The following is a 17,194-nucleotide window of genomic DNA, read 5'->3' on the forward strand; positions in this document are numbered from 1 at the left end:
TGTGCCTTTTAGCTTTTCTACTTAATCACGGTTGTAGCATTGCCTTTAGACTGTATGCTACATTAATTCTCTTCCTGCCTTCTGCCTTTCATCCTAAGTTTCATGGAAAAAAGTAAAGCATGCAGGTCTTGTAGAGGAGCCTTATCAAGCAGCTGTCATCTGACAGGCCATTTGCATTTGTTTTGGCTGAAATAGAGCAACCCAAGGGCAAGATGTTTTGTTGCATTCCATCATAATGAAGAAATTAAAACAAATTACAAGAGCCCAACTTTATGTTAGCTATTGCTTGCCTTTTGGAAAAGTGTGTGTAAGATCTTCCTGAGACACAGTGTTCTCAAAGAATAGCTCCCCATGATGCTTGATTAAATCTTCCTTGCATGAAATCCTTAAGACAAACACACATGTAATTATTATAGAATATTTTTAAGTTTACTTAAGTAAGTGTCAAGGCATCTTGAAATGTGTTCATTGAAACAAATGAGAAATAACTTCATTAAACAGGATTTTTCATATCTTGCGCTAAAGAAATGTGAAGTATGTGTACAGTGTTAGATGATCTTAGGATAACATACTTAAAGAGTAGAGCAATACTTAAGTACAAAACTATAACTTAAAGGTAAATGAAAATTAATTTCACATTCTTCCGCAGTCAGTCTTTTATAACTTCTAGCATGTAAAAACTGATGAAAGAATTTTTGTTTAAATGGGTCAGAATCTCTCTTACTGACATATCATTTATATATTCCAATGGAGGCAACTAGTCTGTGCCATGTTTTATAGGTAGGCAATCTGTAATGCTAGATATCCTTATAGTTGTACTTAGATTATCCATCTTTATATATTTCATTTTAGATTGATTGATTGATTGATTAAGCACCGTCAAGTCGGTGTCGACTCTTAGCAACTGCATAGATAGATTCTCTCCAGGTTCATTTTATATATGACTTGCATATTAAGACTGGTTATAGCTTTATTCTTTGTATTCCTGCTGTAGAGTGAGTCCTTGCTTATCCTCCATTGCCTCTATCATCTTTGTTCTTTGCTTGTTGAAAATAATTGGAGGACATAGGTAATTTGATTTTGAGCAAAAAGTATTTAGTTGCATGTTGTTCAGCTGCATACTGTGAACATTTAACCCTTTAATTCTTCAAGCTTATACCAGAAGACTTTAAAATTTTGTGGATACAACCTCTCTTATGATTTGGCATAATTTGCTTGTTTTATAGTAATATGAACACGACATCTCATGCAGAATTTTTCCAGCAGCATGTCATATATTAATGGATCTTTACACTCTTGAAAAGTGAGGTGTTAGAATTTCTTTTCTCAGAACATTAAGTAAAGACTAAAATTACACCTAAACAAAAATATTTTCCAATAAACATAGAATCTAATCTTTAATGTTCTTGGATACTCCTTGGTTATAAACTCCTTCACCCACTCTCCACCGCCACACTCTCAAGACTAATGGCCAGGAAACTCAATCTAACATGTACTAATGATATTGCTGCACTTCTGTGTTCTTCCAGGTTGTGTTTAAAAGGTCTATTACTTTTATTCCTGCTCTTAACTTATTATGCAGCAACAGTGCAGCTTTGTTTAAAACTGTCTGTCTTGTTAATAGACAAGATCAAGGATGCAGTCCTCCTGTTCTATGACAGTATATATGGCTCAAGTATCTTATGAAATCTACTGCATAATAGCTACGTTTGCAAGGGATATAGGCATGTATATTTATGACTTTGGCTGTTGGCTCTGGAAATTTTTAGGTGAAGTTTCCCCCCCCCCCAATTTGTTATGGAAAAAGCAAAACATTTTCTGGAATATTCCAGATGTGAGTACATGCCGGGTGCTTCTCAGATTCTTATAACTTCTCAAGATAGCATGTATTGTTAACTTGTCCATTGATCTGCTATCTTGCAAATAATTGTATACATGCCTACCTTTACAGGTTAAAAAATTAAAAAACAATTTAAGAAATTGAGGGAATCTAATCTAAAAGGGAATAGCTAAAAACTTCTCAAATTACAATTTAACCTGACAGTAGATGAAAACTCTTCCAATGATCTGTAGTGCATATTGTGTTGCTTAGATAGGTTTCATTTGAGAACAGTTGGTTAGTGTGATGAAAGATTATTATCAAAGGTGAAATCAAAAGCTGCATCCTATAAAGAACTATATACCCTCCTGTCTCCCTATAATATTGCATTGTGGGCTTTTATTAAGTAGCCAGATATACAAAGTAATATGAGAAGGCCAAGATAATGAATGGCTGGTAGTTAATCAAGGGTTATATTTTTTTTTACATCATGGAATGTAAAACCTAGTGCAGAAGAAAAGGAATCTTGGGCAAAGGTTCCAAAAGCCTGGGGGAATCAGGGTATGTTCAGGTGTGTGTGTGTGTGTGTGTGTGTGTGTGTGTGTGTGTGTGTGTATATATACATATACACATACATTGAGCAGTAGCTCTCTATGGAAGTACGTGGTCAGCTATATTATGCACTCTTCTCTTAAGGATAAGCTCAAGGGAAACTCATCTTTTCTAAAGCCAGCTGAAAATAGCACTGATAGGTGGCTCCCTCTGACACTATGAAGTCACCTTCTCTTCCTCAGTGCAGTTTTCATCTTCAAAATCCATTTTTTAAAAGTGAGGGGGCAAGGAAGAGAGCTGGTCTTGTGATAGTAAGCATGACTTGTCCCCTTAGTTAAGCAGGGTCCACCCTGCTTGCATATGAAAGGGAGACTAGAAGTGTGAGCACTGTAAGATATTCCCCTTAGGGGATGGAGCCGCTCAGGGAAGAGCATCTAGGTTCCAAGATCCTTCCCTGGCTTCTCCGGGATAGGGCTGGGAGAAATTCTTGCCTGCAACCTTGGAGAAGCTTCTGCCAGTCTAGACAATACTGAGCTAGACGGTCCTATGGTCTGACTCAGTATATGGCTGCTTCCTATGTTCCTATGAATGTACATTCATAAATGTAAATTTATTGCTGTGCTTTAAAAATGGCAACAAAGGTGGACAGTGGCGTGAAGCAGCATGTCAGGCAAAACAATATACAGCATTCCCTGACATTTCTTAGTGGTATTCAGAAGATGGAAGGAAGCCATACTCCCCCTACTGAGAAAATATTTATTTACTACATATACCTCCTTTTTGACAACATGTTCAAATGCACATGAATCCTGGTTTCATGGTGTGTGTTTTGTACAACTGTATGCACATGCAAATTTTAGATCTATTTTGAAGCTTCTTTTTGAGAAGCTGCTGCAATTGAGTAAACTTTTTCCTTTCATGGTTCTATGTGCTGCTTGCTGCACAGATATAAGAAGAGTGGGATATAAATGTAAAATATAAATAAAAAATAAATATAGATTAGGTGCCCAGTAATCCTCTTTGGGGAGATTATTTAGAAGTGTATAACTGGAACTTTTAACCATGTACTGTACTCTTCTATGTGTTCTAGGAAGCGTATGGTAAGCTGTTGCGTATTCAGGAACGCCAAGATCCAATGTGTGCTGAAGGCTTGGCTCCCGAGAACAAAACACAAGTGTAAGTTGCCTCTCTGAGACTAAAATAAAAATGTGGTAAGATGAGGTGGCACATGCAGATGCATTTTCCATAAAATATTTTTGTAGATCAGGATTCAGTATAGTATAGTAATTAGTGCAGGACGTTAGCTAGAAAGACCTGAATTCAAATCCTAATTCAGCCCTGAAGTTCACTGAGTGACCTTGAGCCTCACTATCAATCTCTCTCTGCAGAGGATTATTGTGAGGTTTAAAAATGGATAGCCCACATCCAAGTACATCACCTGAGCTCAATGAATGAAGGCTGGGATACAGATAGGAATGATAATAATTTTCAAGATCATGCTGTGGGTTACTATTTCCCTGAAGGATCTCAAGAAGATATTATTTGAAAGAATCATAGCATCATAGTTTTTGTGTCCAAGAGACTTTAAAAAAGACTATATGGAATTTTCAGCCAGGTAGCTACCAGGGGGTGGGGGCGCAAAGTAGTGGTCAGATGAAGAGCGCTTTAAAGCTCCTCAAAGAATATTCTGTAAATATGGGCTTGCAAACAAAATAGTGCTTGATAAAGGGTAGAAGAGCGTTAATGGATGCAGAAGGTATTGAACAGCTTAATATGTAGGCATTTGGAAATTTTATTTGAGAATTTAAAGGATATGAAGAGGTTGTTAAAAGCAATGGATATGAACCATATGTTTGAAAACTTGGAGGCAGGAGTTACTGTGATATTGAGGCAGAGGCAGAAGAGGACAGATTTGGAGAGAGTTTTAAAAGATGTTTTGAGTGCTTTGAGTTGAAGAGATGGTGCAAGAGAAGGAGAGGAACGAAAAAAACATGGAAGGAGATGAGGTCATGGCAAAAGAGTATGGGACTGGAAGGGAAATGGTTCAGGATGAGATGAAGAGAGAGAAAAAGATTGAGGGGGAGATGAGGAGTCTATGGTAATTTTGGCATGACTATGTGTTTCTTCTCCTTGAAGGAAAGCACTGTGAAATACAGGGAATGATGGAGTGAAGGATTTTAGGAGTGAGTCATTGGTTAAACAGACAAATAGTGAGCTCAATAATTGCATGGCTTACAAAACAGAATTTAAGGAAGAATGAAGGTAAAACAGTGCTGAAAGGGTGATTGGCCTATATAGCCTTCTCTGGTAATTAGTTAAGCATTAACTAAACTAAAAGCTAGAGCACATTTTATATTCACCACAGGGATACCAGTGAAAATGGCATCTCCCTGGCAGATTCTCCATTCCCCCCCCCCCCCGCAGGAACACGGAGAAACTCTTACATGGGGAACATGGAGAGCAGTTATCACACCATCTCTCCATGCAAGCCTATTTGCTTGGCACTGCTTTGCCATGGCCATCTCACAAACGGCTGTGTTCAGTTGGAAATGTGAAGTACCAAATAAAAAGTACATTGGAATTGGGACCACTTGAGAAGAACTAACAGTCTAGCAGTTGCAAAAGTGTAGGGTGCTGTTTGGGGTGGAAGTATTAGGATCTCTAGTTGAAAAAAGGAGTGATGGTTGAACTGGAGACGTTAAGTGACTAGAAACAATGTGAAAAGTGGGATTTCTACACAGTAATTGGGAAGAAAAAGAAATGAGGCTGGGAGGAGGAAGTTGACTGAAGAGACAGTGTAAATATTGAAGACTCTGAGAACAAGATTTGAAAGACTTAGGGAAATAATGTGGTTACGACCAGGCTTGGAAAATAAACCACCAAATCTTAAAAAATATATATATATTTTGGTAGCCATGAATTGGCAGAAGGAGGGAAAGAGAGATGGCCGCTATGAACAGATGAAACAAACACAATATCTGGGTTCTGTCTTGCCCAATACTTGACAAAACATTATTTTTTAAAAAAAATATAGCAATTCCAACCCTGTGCATCATTTTCACTTCATCCAGTCAGTAACTGTGAGTGTGATAGCATAAGTTCACTGTTCTGTCCAACATGAATCAGATCTAGGTAAGGAGCTGAAGTACCAGAAATAATAAATAGGTAATTTTTTCTAATAGAACTAGGTAAGGAATTGAAATACCAGAAGACTTAATATGTGCTTTCTTCTTGAATCTTTCAAACACTGAGCATTGGGCACAGCTGGCCCTCAGTCTAACCATCCGCTGCCACCAAAAACACTGTTAAACTTGTGTGGGTTCTTAGGCTTACAGTCACTAAACCCTCAGTCGTCGAAAAACAAGACCAAAACTTAGTAGTGTGGTAAAAATTGGCAGGTAGGCATGAGGTGGGACTAAAATAACTGACAGACACCAGAAAATATATTAAAAACAAGAACAGGTTTACGTGTGATTGGAAAAAAGTTTCAAAAATTCAGTACAGGAACAGTAGATGAACGAATAGGTGGGAAGAACACAAACATTACAAAATACAAACAAGCAAACTTGCTAGCCTTTTGTCACAAGGCCTAGAAGGCTTCAGTAAGACCAGCTTTCTCACTGCTAACTTCCCTAGCAGTTTCAGCTCAAAACTGCTGAATTGGTAGACCAACTCTCCCTGGAAAAACTGGACTGGTTTTCTGGGGAGAGCTGGTCTACTGATTGGGGTCCAAGGGTAGACCAGCCCTCTGCTCTGAATTTAGTGTGTGGGTCTGTCTTGGAGGACTGGTCTACCCACCAACACCATTTGTTAGACGATCTCTCCCTGGAAAAACAGGCCTCAAAATTGTGCTTGAAACACTCAAAATGTTTTGGGGTTGATTCATTGAAACAGCTGGTTTTGGATGCTGTTTCAATGCATCAGTTTGAGGATTTTGCCATTCGTTTCAAGCTTGAAACAGATTGCAAAATCACTTTTTTGCACATCCCCAGAAGGGGTCATTCCTTCACACACTGAAACTACCGACAAGGTTGAGGAGATGGATTAAGAAGAAAAGTTCGCATGTTTTATTGTTTGCAGTTGGAATTTTCTTGAAACAATTGTGTATCAAACTCATTGCAGTACAAACTTTTTACTTATGTGCTAGAGTATTGTTGAATATTAGCCTTTAAGTTAAGCTAAACTGATAACTGGCCTTTTAATTGTAGTCAGTTTTAGAAAAAATATTTATTTACTCTTGTAAATTATGAAATTGGAGCTACTGTTTCTTACGCTTGCAAACTTAATATCCTGAAAAGTAACTTACTTTTTTTTTTGCTTTGAAAAAATGTATTTCTAAATGAAGTGTGACTGTATGTGTGGTCCTTTGCAATCTAACTCTAATTGCATGATTAGTTAAAAAGAGAATATATGTGATATTTTAAACAGAAACCTGATTGGCAGCAGATGGCTGATTAAGGAGGAATTGGAAGAAATGTTAGTGGAAAAACTGTCAGATCAAGATGTGAGTAATTAATCTTCTTTATTTAATGAACCCTATATCCTAACAGAACAGCTACTGGTGGTGGTTGTTTTTGAAAATACCAAAAAAATAGAAAAATCTTCCTCCTTAGAGACAAGGAGTATCAGTCTCCCTTGCACGTGTTTGTGTGTGCATGCATACACACACACACACACACACACACACACACACACACACACACACACACACACTCTCACACACACACACAGTAACTTTATTGCTTCCTGTATAAAAAATGTAGATTAGGGTTGGGTAACTGTTCATCAAAACTATGAGCTAGTTTGTGTTCAACGGAATCAAACGTTAAAGCCAGTAGCGGCCAGTGTGGGAGTCGTGAGGCGCCTTTAAGAGAAATCAGTCAGTGCTTCCCTCCACTCTCACCACACCTGAATGCTGCTCGGAGCAGCAGCGAGCCACCCAGCACCCCCTGCAGCAGGGGATTGACTCCACCACTCGTCTGGCCACTGGCAGGGGATCAGCAGGTGAGTGGTGGAAGTGCTCCCCCATTGCAGGGGTTGCTTGGCAGCGCGCTACAGCTCGAAGCAGCTTTCGGGTGTGGCGAGAGCAGAGGTAAGCACCGACTGCTTTACTCTTAAAGGTGCCTCTCTCTGCCACATCTGGCAGCGCCCGCACTGGCCACTGCTGGGTAAAGCTACTCTAAAAGGTACCCCTTCAGACTACAGGGGTTGGAGTTTTCAGGTTTCAGTTTTTTTTTGTAGTAGTAGTAATATATCTTTAATTTTTCTTCAGTTATCCTAGAGCCTTGGAAAGGGCCCATTAATTAAAGTACCAAATCCAGTCAATAACATCTGGCAGATGTGTGTAAAGAGCATATATATATCATTTTTTTAAAAAAACCTCCCTGCACATCGCAAAATAGTATGCTGGAAAGAAGGCTAGGGTTAACTCTTTTTTTCCTGACAAGTTAATTTTCATTGAGGGATTCTCCGTCATGTGGAAACATTCAAACATGCAACTGCCCATCCTCCTAAATATCCAGTTTCCATCACCAAGACAATCCAAGAATCTGTCTGCTCTTATGAACCCTGCTAAGACTTGTTTGTATCTCTTGCTACTTCATCCAAGTATCCATTTAATTCCCATCTTATTACATTGTGTTCCTCTTGCTCCCAACTTCTGTCTCACCCCGTCCAATGTCTGTTTCCCATTTCTTTCTTTCTTTGTGACTAATGTCACATATCACCACCCATCTGTCTCCCCCCACCTCCACCCCTGGACACACTGTTGGTTTGTTATAGCTGCCACCAAGGCGAGCCTTTCTGGAAACCTGCAACATTCCAAGTGGGTTACTCGCTTCCTTATGGTCTTAAGGCTGCCCTCCAGCTGCCTGCCTTCTGCCTCTCCCCCACCACCCCCAGAATTGGCCAGCTAGCCTTACAACCATACAGCAAGTGTTGAAGTTGGGTAGTCTCTGAGTGAACAAACTGAATTACAAACTTATTTCCTTCACAAAAATGTTGTGTATTAAGGAGAACAAGGAATAGCCCAACACTTCAGAAATAAAATATGCGCTCTTAAAGTACTAAATGAATGTGCAGCCGTATATCCATTAATACAACATGTGGCAAATGTTGCTGGGAAGTTTTTCAGATGAGCGGATGTTATGTCTGGCATCACTTATAACAAAAAGACAGTGGCTGACATCCAGAGCAGCAGTTGGCTGGGTTTCTGCACAGACAGACACTCTCAATTCATTAAGTGCCTGCCTGAACAGCAGAGCGCACATATGGGAGGAAGGGAGAGCGGTTTCACTGCTCTCCTTGCCTCTGTAAGTGCTCTTTGATTTCCAAAAATATAACCCTGAGCAGAGAGGCTGCTCTTAATGTAGAATCTTCCCAAGCAACAGAATGCACTTGTGTAGCGGAGGAGAAATATCCACTGCTTTCCCCTGCCTCTGTTATTGCTCTGTGACTTGCAAAAACCTGTTCCAAGGATTGCGCACTTACAGAGGCAGGGGAAAGCAGCAAAGATGCCTCCCCTGCCCCACACGTACACTCTGTTGCTTGGGGAGACACTGCAGGAAGAGCAGCCTCCCTGCCTGACTTGCTGCTTTGGATGCTCGCCAGTAATTGGTAGAGTAGGTAGAGCCTTACCTACATCTTGCTTGACATGCCTCTCTTGCCACCTGACTGAGGAAATATGAATTTCCTCCCACCCAGAAATGTTTGCCCTAGTGTGAAAGATTTTATACCTCCAACCACTTCTTTAATTCCTTGTTGCCAAGGGGCCACAAGGCCTTCAAATAAGCCTTAGTAACAAGACCATGTATTATCAGTAAGGCATTTTACTTTCTAATCACATGTTCAAGATGTAAGGAGAAAAGCACACAGTAGCAAAGGATAATTTATTTCAAGAGGTTGCCCTTTAAGTCAAGTATCTCTTGAATTTTTAAAAAGCTTGATTGTTTGGTTTTTAAAGGAAATCATAAACATTAAAGTAACTCCCGACTGAACAGCCAATGGCATACATACACATTTCCTGTATGTATTATGAAAAATAATCACCTCAGAAGTGGAGTTTAGGAAAATAAAATTATTTCCATTTAAATGTACATATCAACTTACTGGAAATGGGTTGGGAAGCTTACCTCTTGCCACTTTTCATCGAAGAACTGGATTCCTTTTTGAGACCTGCTAAATATTTCTCTTTAAAATTAAGATGAATTTTATCCTGATGTGGTAATCCTGCCTTACAAAGAGTTTGGTTATATTTTTGAATTGCGGATTCATTTGTTGCTAGGAAAAGGAGGGATTAGGTCTCTGTATTCACATAGAAAAAAATACATCTGCATGTTGTTTTGAAAGCAGCATGCAAATGCAGAAGTGTCATCCTGTCAAAAGTTATCAATAAGAGCAGAATGCGAAAAGATCAAGCATACAAAAATAGACATTATTGGCAAATGCAATTACACTTATCCCCCCACCCCTTAATGAATTTTTATTGTCTACAGCATTCACGGTTTATTCAGCTGCTAGAAAGATTACTAACATTGCCAGGGTGTGGCATTGAAGAAGATTTTGTGCTAAAATTTCGCAAGCAATTACCTATACAATCCACAAAGCAGGTGATTGAGCCCCTGAAATATGATGAGCAAGGAGTGGCCTTCAGCATTGCAGAAGGTATTTTTTTTCTTTTTTCTTGGTGGGGACTGGAAGGATGTGGAAACGGAGAAGTCAAATACATTCTGGCACTAGCCTGACCATGTATTGAGCAGCATTTCATTTTTCAGTGTCAAATACTTGCACTGATAATGTGTCATTATAGCTATTTCATTATATTAAAATAGATGGCTATGGAATACTGAACCATTCATCGCTTTCTGTGATGGGTTGACAGTTCCTTCAAAAGATCATACAGAAATAACACATTGGAATCTAAAGCTAGTAATCTTCTGTATGTATATTTATTGGGAACAAAGTCCCATTGAAATTGATGATCCATGCTTGGGATCAGTCTAGTCATTTGGCTGTATCAAAAATTAGTCATGACTAAGCACAGTTAAAATCAATAAGAGGTTAATCATAACTAACTCAGTGAGTCATGACTAATGTTTAGATAAAACTCTAGATACCAAAGTATCCACATAAATCATTTCTCCTACTAGCAGATTTCCACTTAACAACATACTAGGTAGTTGCATGATGCATTTCGTGAGTATTCATTTTTAATCTGGCAACAGCTCACTTAAACTAGTTCAGTAACTTTGGCTTTCTAATGAGCCAAAGTACTGAAGTGTGTTAAGGATCAGGTATCATAATGTTCAGCACCATGGTGGCTCAGATCTCTTAAGGGAATCTTTTCTTTCTAGGCTAAGACTGTTTAATGGTCTTCAGTTTTGGTGCTGAGAGAGATTATAGACTGTAGCTATGATTAAACCTTAAATATTATGGCAGTATTTTCATATCATTATATAAAATATACAAATATTTTGAGATGTATTAACTTAGGTAAAGGTGAAGTGTGTCATCAAATCTATTTCAACTCCTGGTGCCCACAGAGCCCTATGGTTTTCTTTTGGTAGTATAGAGGAGGGGTTTACCATTGCCACCTCCCATGCAGTATGAGATGATGCCTTTCAGCATTTTCCTATATCACTGCTGCCAAATATAGTACCAGTGGGAATTCGAACTGGTAACCTTCTGCTTGTTGTTCAAGCATTTCCCTGCTGTGCCACTTAAGGTGACTATGTACTGTCTAAATATTATATTCTACAGACTAGTTAGGAGTTGATGTATTGATATGCATAAATAACATTATTAGAGTAATGGATACAAGCATAACATTGCGTGGTTTCATTTTTGAGTTTACCTCACCAAACGTCTTTTGTATTTGCTGATTAAAATAACTTGTAATACAAACTTTTCAAAATGCTGCTGTGTAGAATGTTGATAACCTTAATCTTATTATTTCCTTGACAATTAGTAACTTGACAGTGCAGTACAATGTAGTGCAAAGCATGCTTTTGCAAATCAAAATCCGACCGTCACATTCTACAGTATAGATAAAGCGTGCTCTTAAATATATGTGGGCCCCCGAGTGCCTGTCTTGGTTATTGCAATGTTTTTTCTAAAGTACATTTTCTTCATTACCATTGGCTCTATACCATTCCCCCCAAAATCTGCCCAATTCATCTGCCTCAGAAGTTTGTTTTTGTATTGTGTTTTGAGCCTACCATGCAAAACACTTAAGCTGAAATATTCATATTTAAGCATATTTACTTCCTTTCATTTTAATGAATCCAAAGGTGTGTGTGTGTGTGTGTGTGTGTGTGTGTGTTGTTTCTATGTAAAATTGTTTCTTTCTATGAAAAATTCTGGCTGCCATTTTGAATTTTCAGAATAGGTTCCCCCCTGGTGGGGGAAGAGAATGTTCATAGTAATTGTGACCTTATACAATTTTTTTGTTATCCATTCTGTACATTTTTTTCTAAAAATGGATGAACCATTTTGGTTCCTTTTCTTCTTTAGCACGTTGTCTAAATCTGTTCAGCATTTTTATACACAACTTATTCACTTCTGATGTTTCCTACTCAGCTGAGATTGCAGAGTAGGGAGGCAAGATATTTTGTCAAAAGGCTTTGTTGTAGAAAGATGTCTCTGTTTCTGCTTTGCTGTAATATGATTGTGTAAAACATTGGTGTTTAGCCATACCCCTTGGGGTTTCCCCAATACAATTTCAGCAATCTTAGCTGAGCAGGAAACTTCAGAAGTCTCTATAAGACACTCATTGTCTGCCTCATATACCTGGAACTGGTAGCAGTCTTTGTATGTTGGCTGTTAGAATGAAGGCATTTAAGGGCATGTTCTAGGCTGGCAACTCAACTCATGCACAAGTTTAGAATTGAGGTCAGTATCTGGGTCTGGGATAGGAATAATAGCTTTTGCCACTTGCTAATCTTCAAGTGGAAAATGTGCTGCTTAGGAAAGAGAAACAGTGGCAGCCTTGCAGCTGGCTCTTTTCGTTCCATGCCCCCTTGTGGTGCTGCAGATGGCTAGGAAAGGATGTATGACAATTGTGTGATAAATAATCTCTATGAGAGAATCTCCACTTACTGTACTTCTGTTAGAATTTTCCTGTCAACAACTTACCACATAGTTTATTGAAATGCTAAAGATAAACAAATATTCAGTGTGGTTTCTTCTCAAGGCCAAAGGAAGACAGCAACAGCAACGGTTACAATTCGTGATAATGGAAGTGGAAAAATCACTGTGAATGGAGACCATTATTTGCTTTACTTTCCAGTGTTGCAGGACAGGTGAGTGCACAAAATGGAAGTTCAATTTTCAGTTATTGGTCAGTTTTCTTTATTCCAGAAAACTTGTCAAAACTGAGAATATAGCTCTTCTTATTTTCTTGAATCTCTTGTGTTTTAATATCATGTGCCCATTACCGTACACCAATCTGTCATTAGCAAACCATTTATTTTTACACACAGTTAATAAGAATCTGGAGGGTCATAAGAACGGCCCTGCTGGATCAGGCTGAAGGCCCATCTAGTCCAGCATCATGTTTCACACAGTGGCCCACCAGATGCCCCTGGAAGCCTACAGCAGGCATTGAGGGCATGCCCTCTCTCCTGCTGTTACTCCCCTGCAACTGGTGATGGCTGCCATTTCTCTTAGGCTGGAGGTGGCCCATAGCTCTCCCGGGCCCGTGCCTTACCAGTATGTAACCAAGGCCAAAAAGATTAATGACACATGAGCCATGATGAGACATGTGTAAACAAGTAAAGTATTGTTGAAATATACATATTCCAGGATTAGATCATTTTCTCCCATCACTGGGTAACCTTTGTTGAGAGGTTTTGCATCCAGACTGGATATGAAGAACACATGGGTCTCAAACTTGTAAAAGGGACTAGCAGAGTTCAGAATCCTGGGCTCCCTTGAAACTAGCCAGCTAGCTAAATACAAATTTGTGCTTTCATAACAATGAAGTGTTCCACCAAATGACTGTAAAAAATGCCTGTGTAATACTTGAGTATGATTATGCAAATATATTCATAGAGCAAGTATTTTGGAGATGAAAGTTTTGTATGCTTTAGTGTGGTTAATCTTTGTCACAGATTTACAGTTGGAATAGAGAGGAGATCGGCTAGGTGCCATTTAAGCATAAGTGCAGTCCTGTGGATCGCACCAAAGGTTCACCTAGTCATGCATCTGTTTCTAACACTGGCCTAGTGGATGGATCTGAGAAGTTCACAGTTGACATCTGTCTCTTATTTGTGGGCAGCAGCAGGTATTCAGAGAGATACTTCCCTGTCTATGAGTACAACAGACCTGCACAACGTGTTATCCACCAAACCGAATGCAGCCTACCAGGAGCTGAATAAAACTCCTGCTTTTGCTGCATCTCTCTGAGTGCAAAAAGGGGGTGGTCAAGCATCCAGCAGACCACAGTGGAAGGCTCGGTGGGTTACACCTTGTGCGAGCCTGGCTTGCTGATTCTGTTTTTTTCAGAGGTGTTCTCTTGGTCGTCTTTCTCCTTTCAAATGAGCCTGTTTTATTATTTTTTTGCAACCTTCATTTGACATTAACATTTAATGCTATGAACACTATACTGGCATTAAAAGCAGACATGCCAGCAGCACACATTCTTTTTGTTCAGAGTGGTTCATTCAGATGAAAAATTACAAAGTGATGTTTGAATAAGTGCTTTATCTCAGAATTTTTCCTCAGCTAACATTAACCCTCATCTGTCCTTAATGAAGCATGACAATTTTTAAACCAAGCATGCTTAATGTCATGCTGTAGAGACTAAAAGAGTATGCTGGGCAACATCCAGACTGGTCACAGAGTCATGACTGAGCACCATTGACATCCATGAGACATGTTAAGTTAGTATTGACTGACTTAAGTCCCATTGATTTCAGTAGGACTTTGTAAAGATTTAACTTAGTCTGGATGCAAGTCTGTCGGCTGGTTCAGATGAACACAGTCCCCACCAGCCTCCTGCATGCGATGAAGATGGGGACACACCGAGAATGTGCCCACCTTGATGTCATTAAAAGACATGCCAAGAACATGTTGGTACATCCTTTGATGATGCTGGGCGCAGGCGAGCTCTCATCATATCCTTGCCTTCATTGCATGAAGGGGGCCATATTCATCTGAACCGGCTTGTCTTCACATGGTAAAATCAATCTCATTTTTTTTAAATCAAGCAAAAGCAGTGGCAGAACATAAATGACCAAAACGGGAGAATATTTGAGATAATCAAGTGCTCTGCTCAAATGGCCCTTTCGTTTAGCTCTCTTCAAACATTACTTACTGAAGTGGCGCTCATGCTTACAACTCCAAAAGCAGGTAGGAAGTCCCGCCCCAATGCTGTCACTCAGCCCCCGAACCTTGTTCAATCATGGAAATGGCAGCCATCACACTTACAACGCTGCCCTTTTCACACAAATGCTCCTATAACCATGAGCGGTGAGATCCAAGGGATGAGTGACAGCGTTGGGGAAGCACTTCCTATCTGCTTTCAGCGCTGTAAGAGTGTGCGCTGCTTCAGCAAGTAACATCTGAAGAGGTCTTATAAGCAAAAGGGCCATTTGGTGAGAGCACTCAGCTTAAATATTTCCTGATTTTGTTCATTATATTCTGCCACTGCTTTTGCTTGATTTTTTAAAAAAATGGGATTTATTCTTATTCCTTGAAGGTGGGTGGCTTCAAGAATGAATATACTTGTATGTCAGTAAGTTAAATTCATAAGTTGATGTGGGAGGGATTGAGCGTTTGATGGATTGAGCACTAAGGCGAAATTGCCATGGTTTACGAGATCGTACATAGCTGACTAAAAATGTCTCTCATATTGCCAGTATTATAACGGAAATATATAAGTCAATAGTGTTATGTGTATTTCTAAACACATATTATTCTTTTCAGAGAACAGCTGATGTTCCCGTTCCAATTTCTTGACCGGTTGGGGAAACATGACATGGTCTGCTCTGTCTCTGGAGGAGGAAGAGCAGCGCAGGCTGGAGCAATTCGCTTAGCTTCTGCAAGAGCATTATGTAGTTTCATCACTGAAAATGAAGTGGAGTTCATGAGGCAAGGTATAAACATATACAGAAAAGTTGATCTTACTACTGTTAACATATGGTTAAGTAGTTCTTAATATATTTGCATTTTTTTTAAAAAAGCCAAGAGAAATGATTTTTTTCCATATTTAAAAATTGCAGAAGTTTTCATTTCTAAACTGTCAGAAATTTTTAAATGAAATGTATTTGGAAACTTGGTTACTTTTAACTTTTATTGTTTGTTATATTGACAGACATCCTGACTAAAACAGTGATTTTGTCTGGATGGATGACTTTTTCTGATCTCCTCTTCTGTCTGAAGCCCATGTTTGCATGCTGAAGGCTCCATTTCCCTCCCTGGCATCTCCAAGATAGGGCTGAGAGAGACTCCTGCCTGCAACCTTGGAGAAGCCGCTGCAAGTCCATGTAGACAATACTGAGCTAGATGGACCAATGGTCTGACTCGGTATAAGGCAGCTTCCTATGTTCTACTGTGCCTCCTGAAAACATGTCTCTGAGGGTTACATTTTTTAGAGGAACAGTATACTTCAGATGGAAGGGGAAATCAGCAAAAAGGTTGCTGCTCCCTCATAGTGCCAGCACTGCATTAATCTAGATGTCGGTCATTATGTTCTGGTTTTGTTTTGTTTTTTAAATGAGAAGAATGTTTTGTCAATACTAGCCTGGTATTAGGAAATTGTAAGTTTTGCTTAGTTGTCCATGGTTTTTCAAAGCTATTTTTATGGAATTTTTCTTCCCAAAGTCATCATTTAGACTTTTATAATGCGCTCAAGCATAAATTAAAAGTACTTTAGCAAACGAACCCTTAATTGAACTGAACATTCTTGATAGAAATGAGGAAGATGTTGTGAATAGCAGCTTATGAGGAGGCTGACTGCACCTGTTATCATAGATTCTAATAAATTACTTAATACAGAGTCCAAGTATGAGATCTCTCACTGGATATACCAAAGATCAGACGGAGAAATGTTAAAACATGGGTTGTCTCTTAAATGGCTCTTCTTACTGCTTTGAACTTGAGCTTACAAAGTTGCTCTTTCCCGGCCCTCCCTGTCACCAAGAGCATTGACTGTTCTGAGTATCATACAGAAGCACTATGAGTGAACTGTACATAAAGTCTTCCTCTTGCCTCTGCAGCCGGTCTTCTGACATCTGATCCACGTGTGAGAGAACGAAAGAAGCCGGGTCAAGAGGGAGCCCGTAGAAAATTTGCCTGGAATAAGCGTTAAATCTCAAAATAAACCTGTGCATTTCAAATCTCCTGACGGTGTGTGTGTGTGCTGTGGGGAGGGGTGTTTCATACATGCACCTCCACGCACAGATATTGATTGAATTATTTTCCCCCTTCCCCACCCATTTATGTCTTGTGTTTATAATAAAAGCCTCCAACAAATCTTTAAAGCCATGTCAGTACAAGTTTCCCTGTCCCTGAATAATTGTCATTTATATTAATAGTTAAATATTTTTTTAAAAAAATTGTTTTATCCTTGCTGTGTACAAAAAATGGTTTTAGAAGTTACATTTCAGAATACTCAATTTAATAACACAATTTCAGTAAAATTCTGATTGATTGATTAAGTGCCGTCAAGTTGGTGTCGACTCTTCGTGACCACATTGATAGATTCTCTCCAGGATGATCTGTCTTCAACTTGGCCTTTAAGGTCTCTCAGTGGTTCATTCATTGCCTTTTTAATCGCATCCATCCACCTTGCTGCTGGTTGTCCTCATCTTCTCTTTCCTTCAA

General features: G+C 39.2%; 1 protein-coding gene across 3 annotated transcripts in view; it reads left to right on the forward strand.

Moving 5' to 3' along the window:
• The window catches only part of MRPS9 (mitochondrial ribosomal protein S9), a 54,338-nt gene extending 37,626 nt beyond the window's left edge, over nt 1-16,712 (forward strand). For all 3 annotated transcript variants that reach the window (XM_053308525.1, XM_053308526.1, XM_053308524.1), the window contains 6 exons: nt 3,462-3,547; nt 6,800-6,875; nt 9,865-10,033; nt 12,561-12,669; nt 15,296-15,465; nt 16,588-16,712. In XM_053308525.1, coding sequence (XP_053164500.1) covers nt 3,462-3,547; nt 6,800-6,875; nt 9,865-10,033; nt 12,561-12,669; nt 15,296-15,465; nt 16,588-16,679 — 702 coding nt within the window. In that variant the 3' untranslated portion in view covers nt 16,680-16,712. The remainder of the gene's footprint in view (nt 1-3,461; nt 3,548-6,799; nt 6,876-9,864; nt 10,034-12,560; nt 12,670-15,295; nt 15,466-16,587) is intronic.
• Nucleotides 16,713-17,194: the final 482 nt, after the last annotated feature.

This window comes from Hemicordylus capensis, chromosome 3 (assembly GCF_027244095.1).
Source record: "Hemicordylus capensis ecotype Gifberg chromosome 3, rHemCap1.1.pri, whole genome shotgun sequence".
NCBI lineage: Eukaryota > Metazoa > Chordata > Lepidosauria > Squamata > Cordylidae > Hemicordylus > Hemicordylus capensis.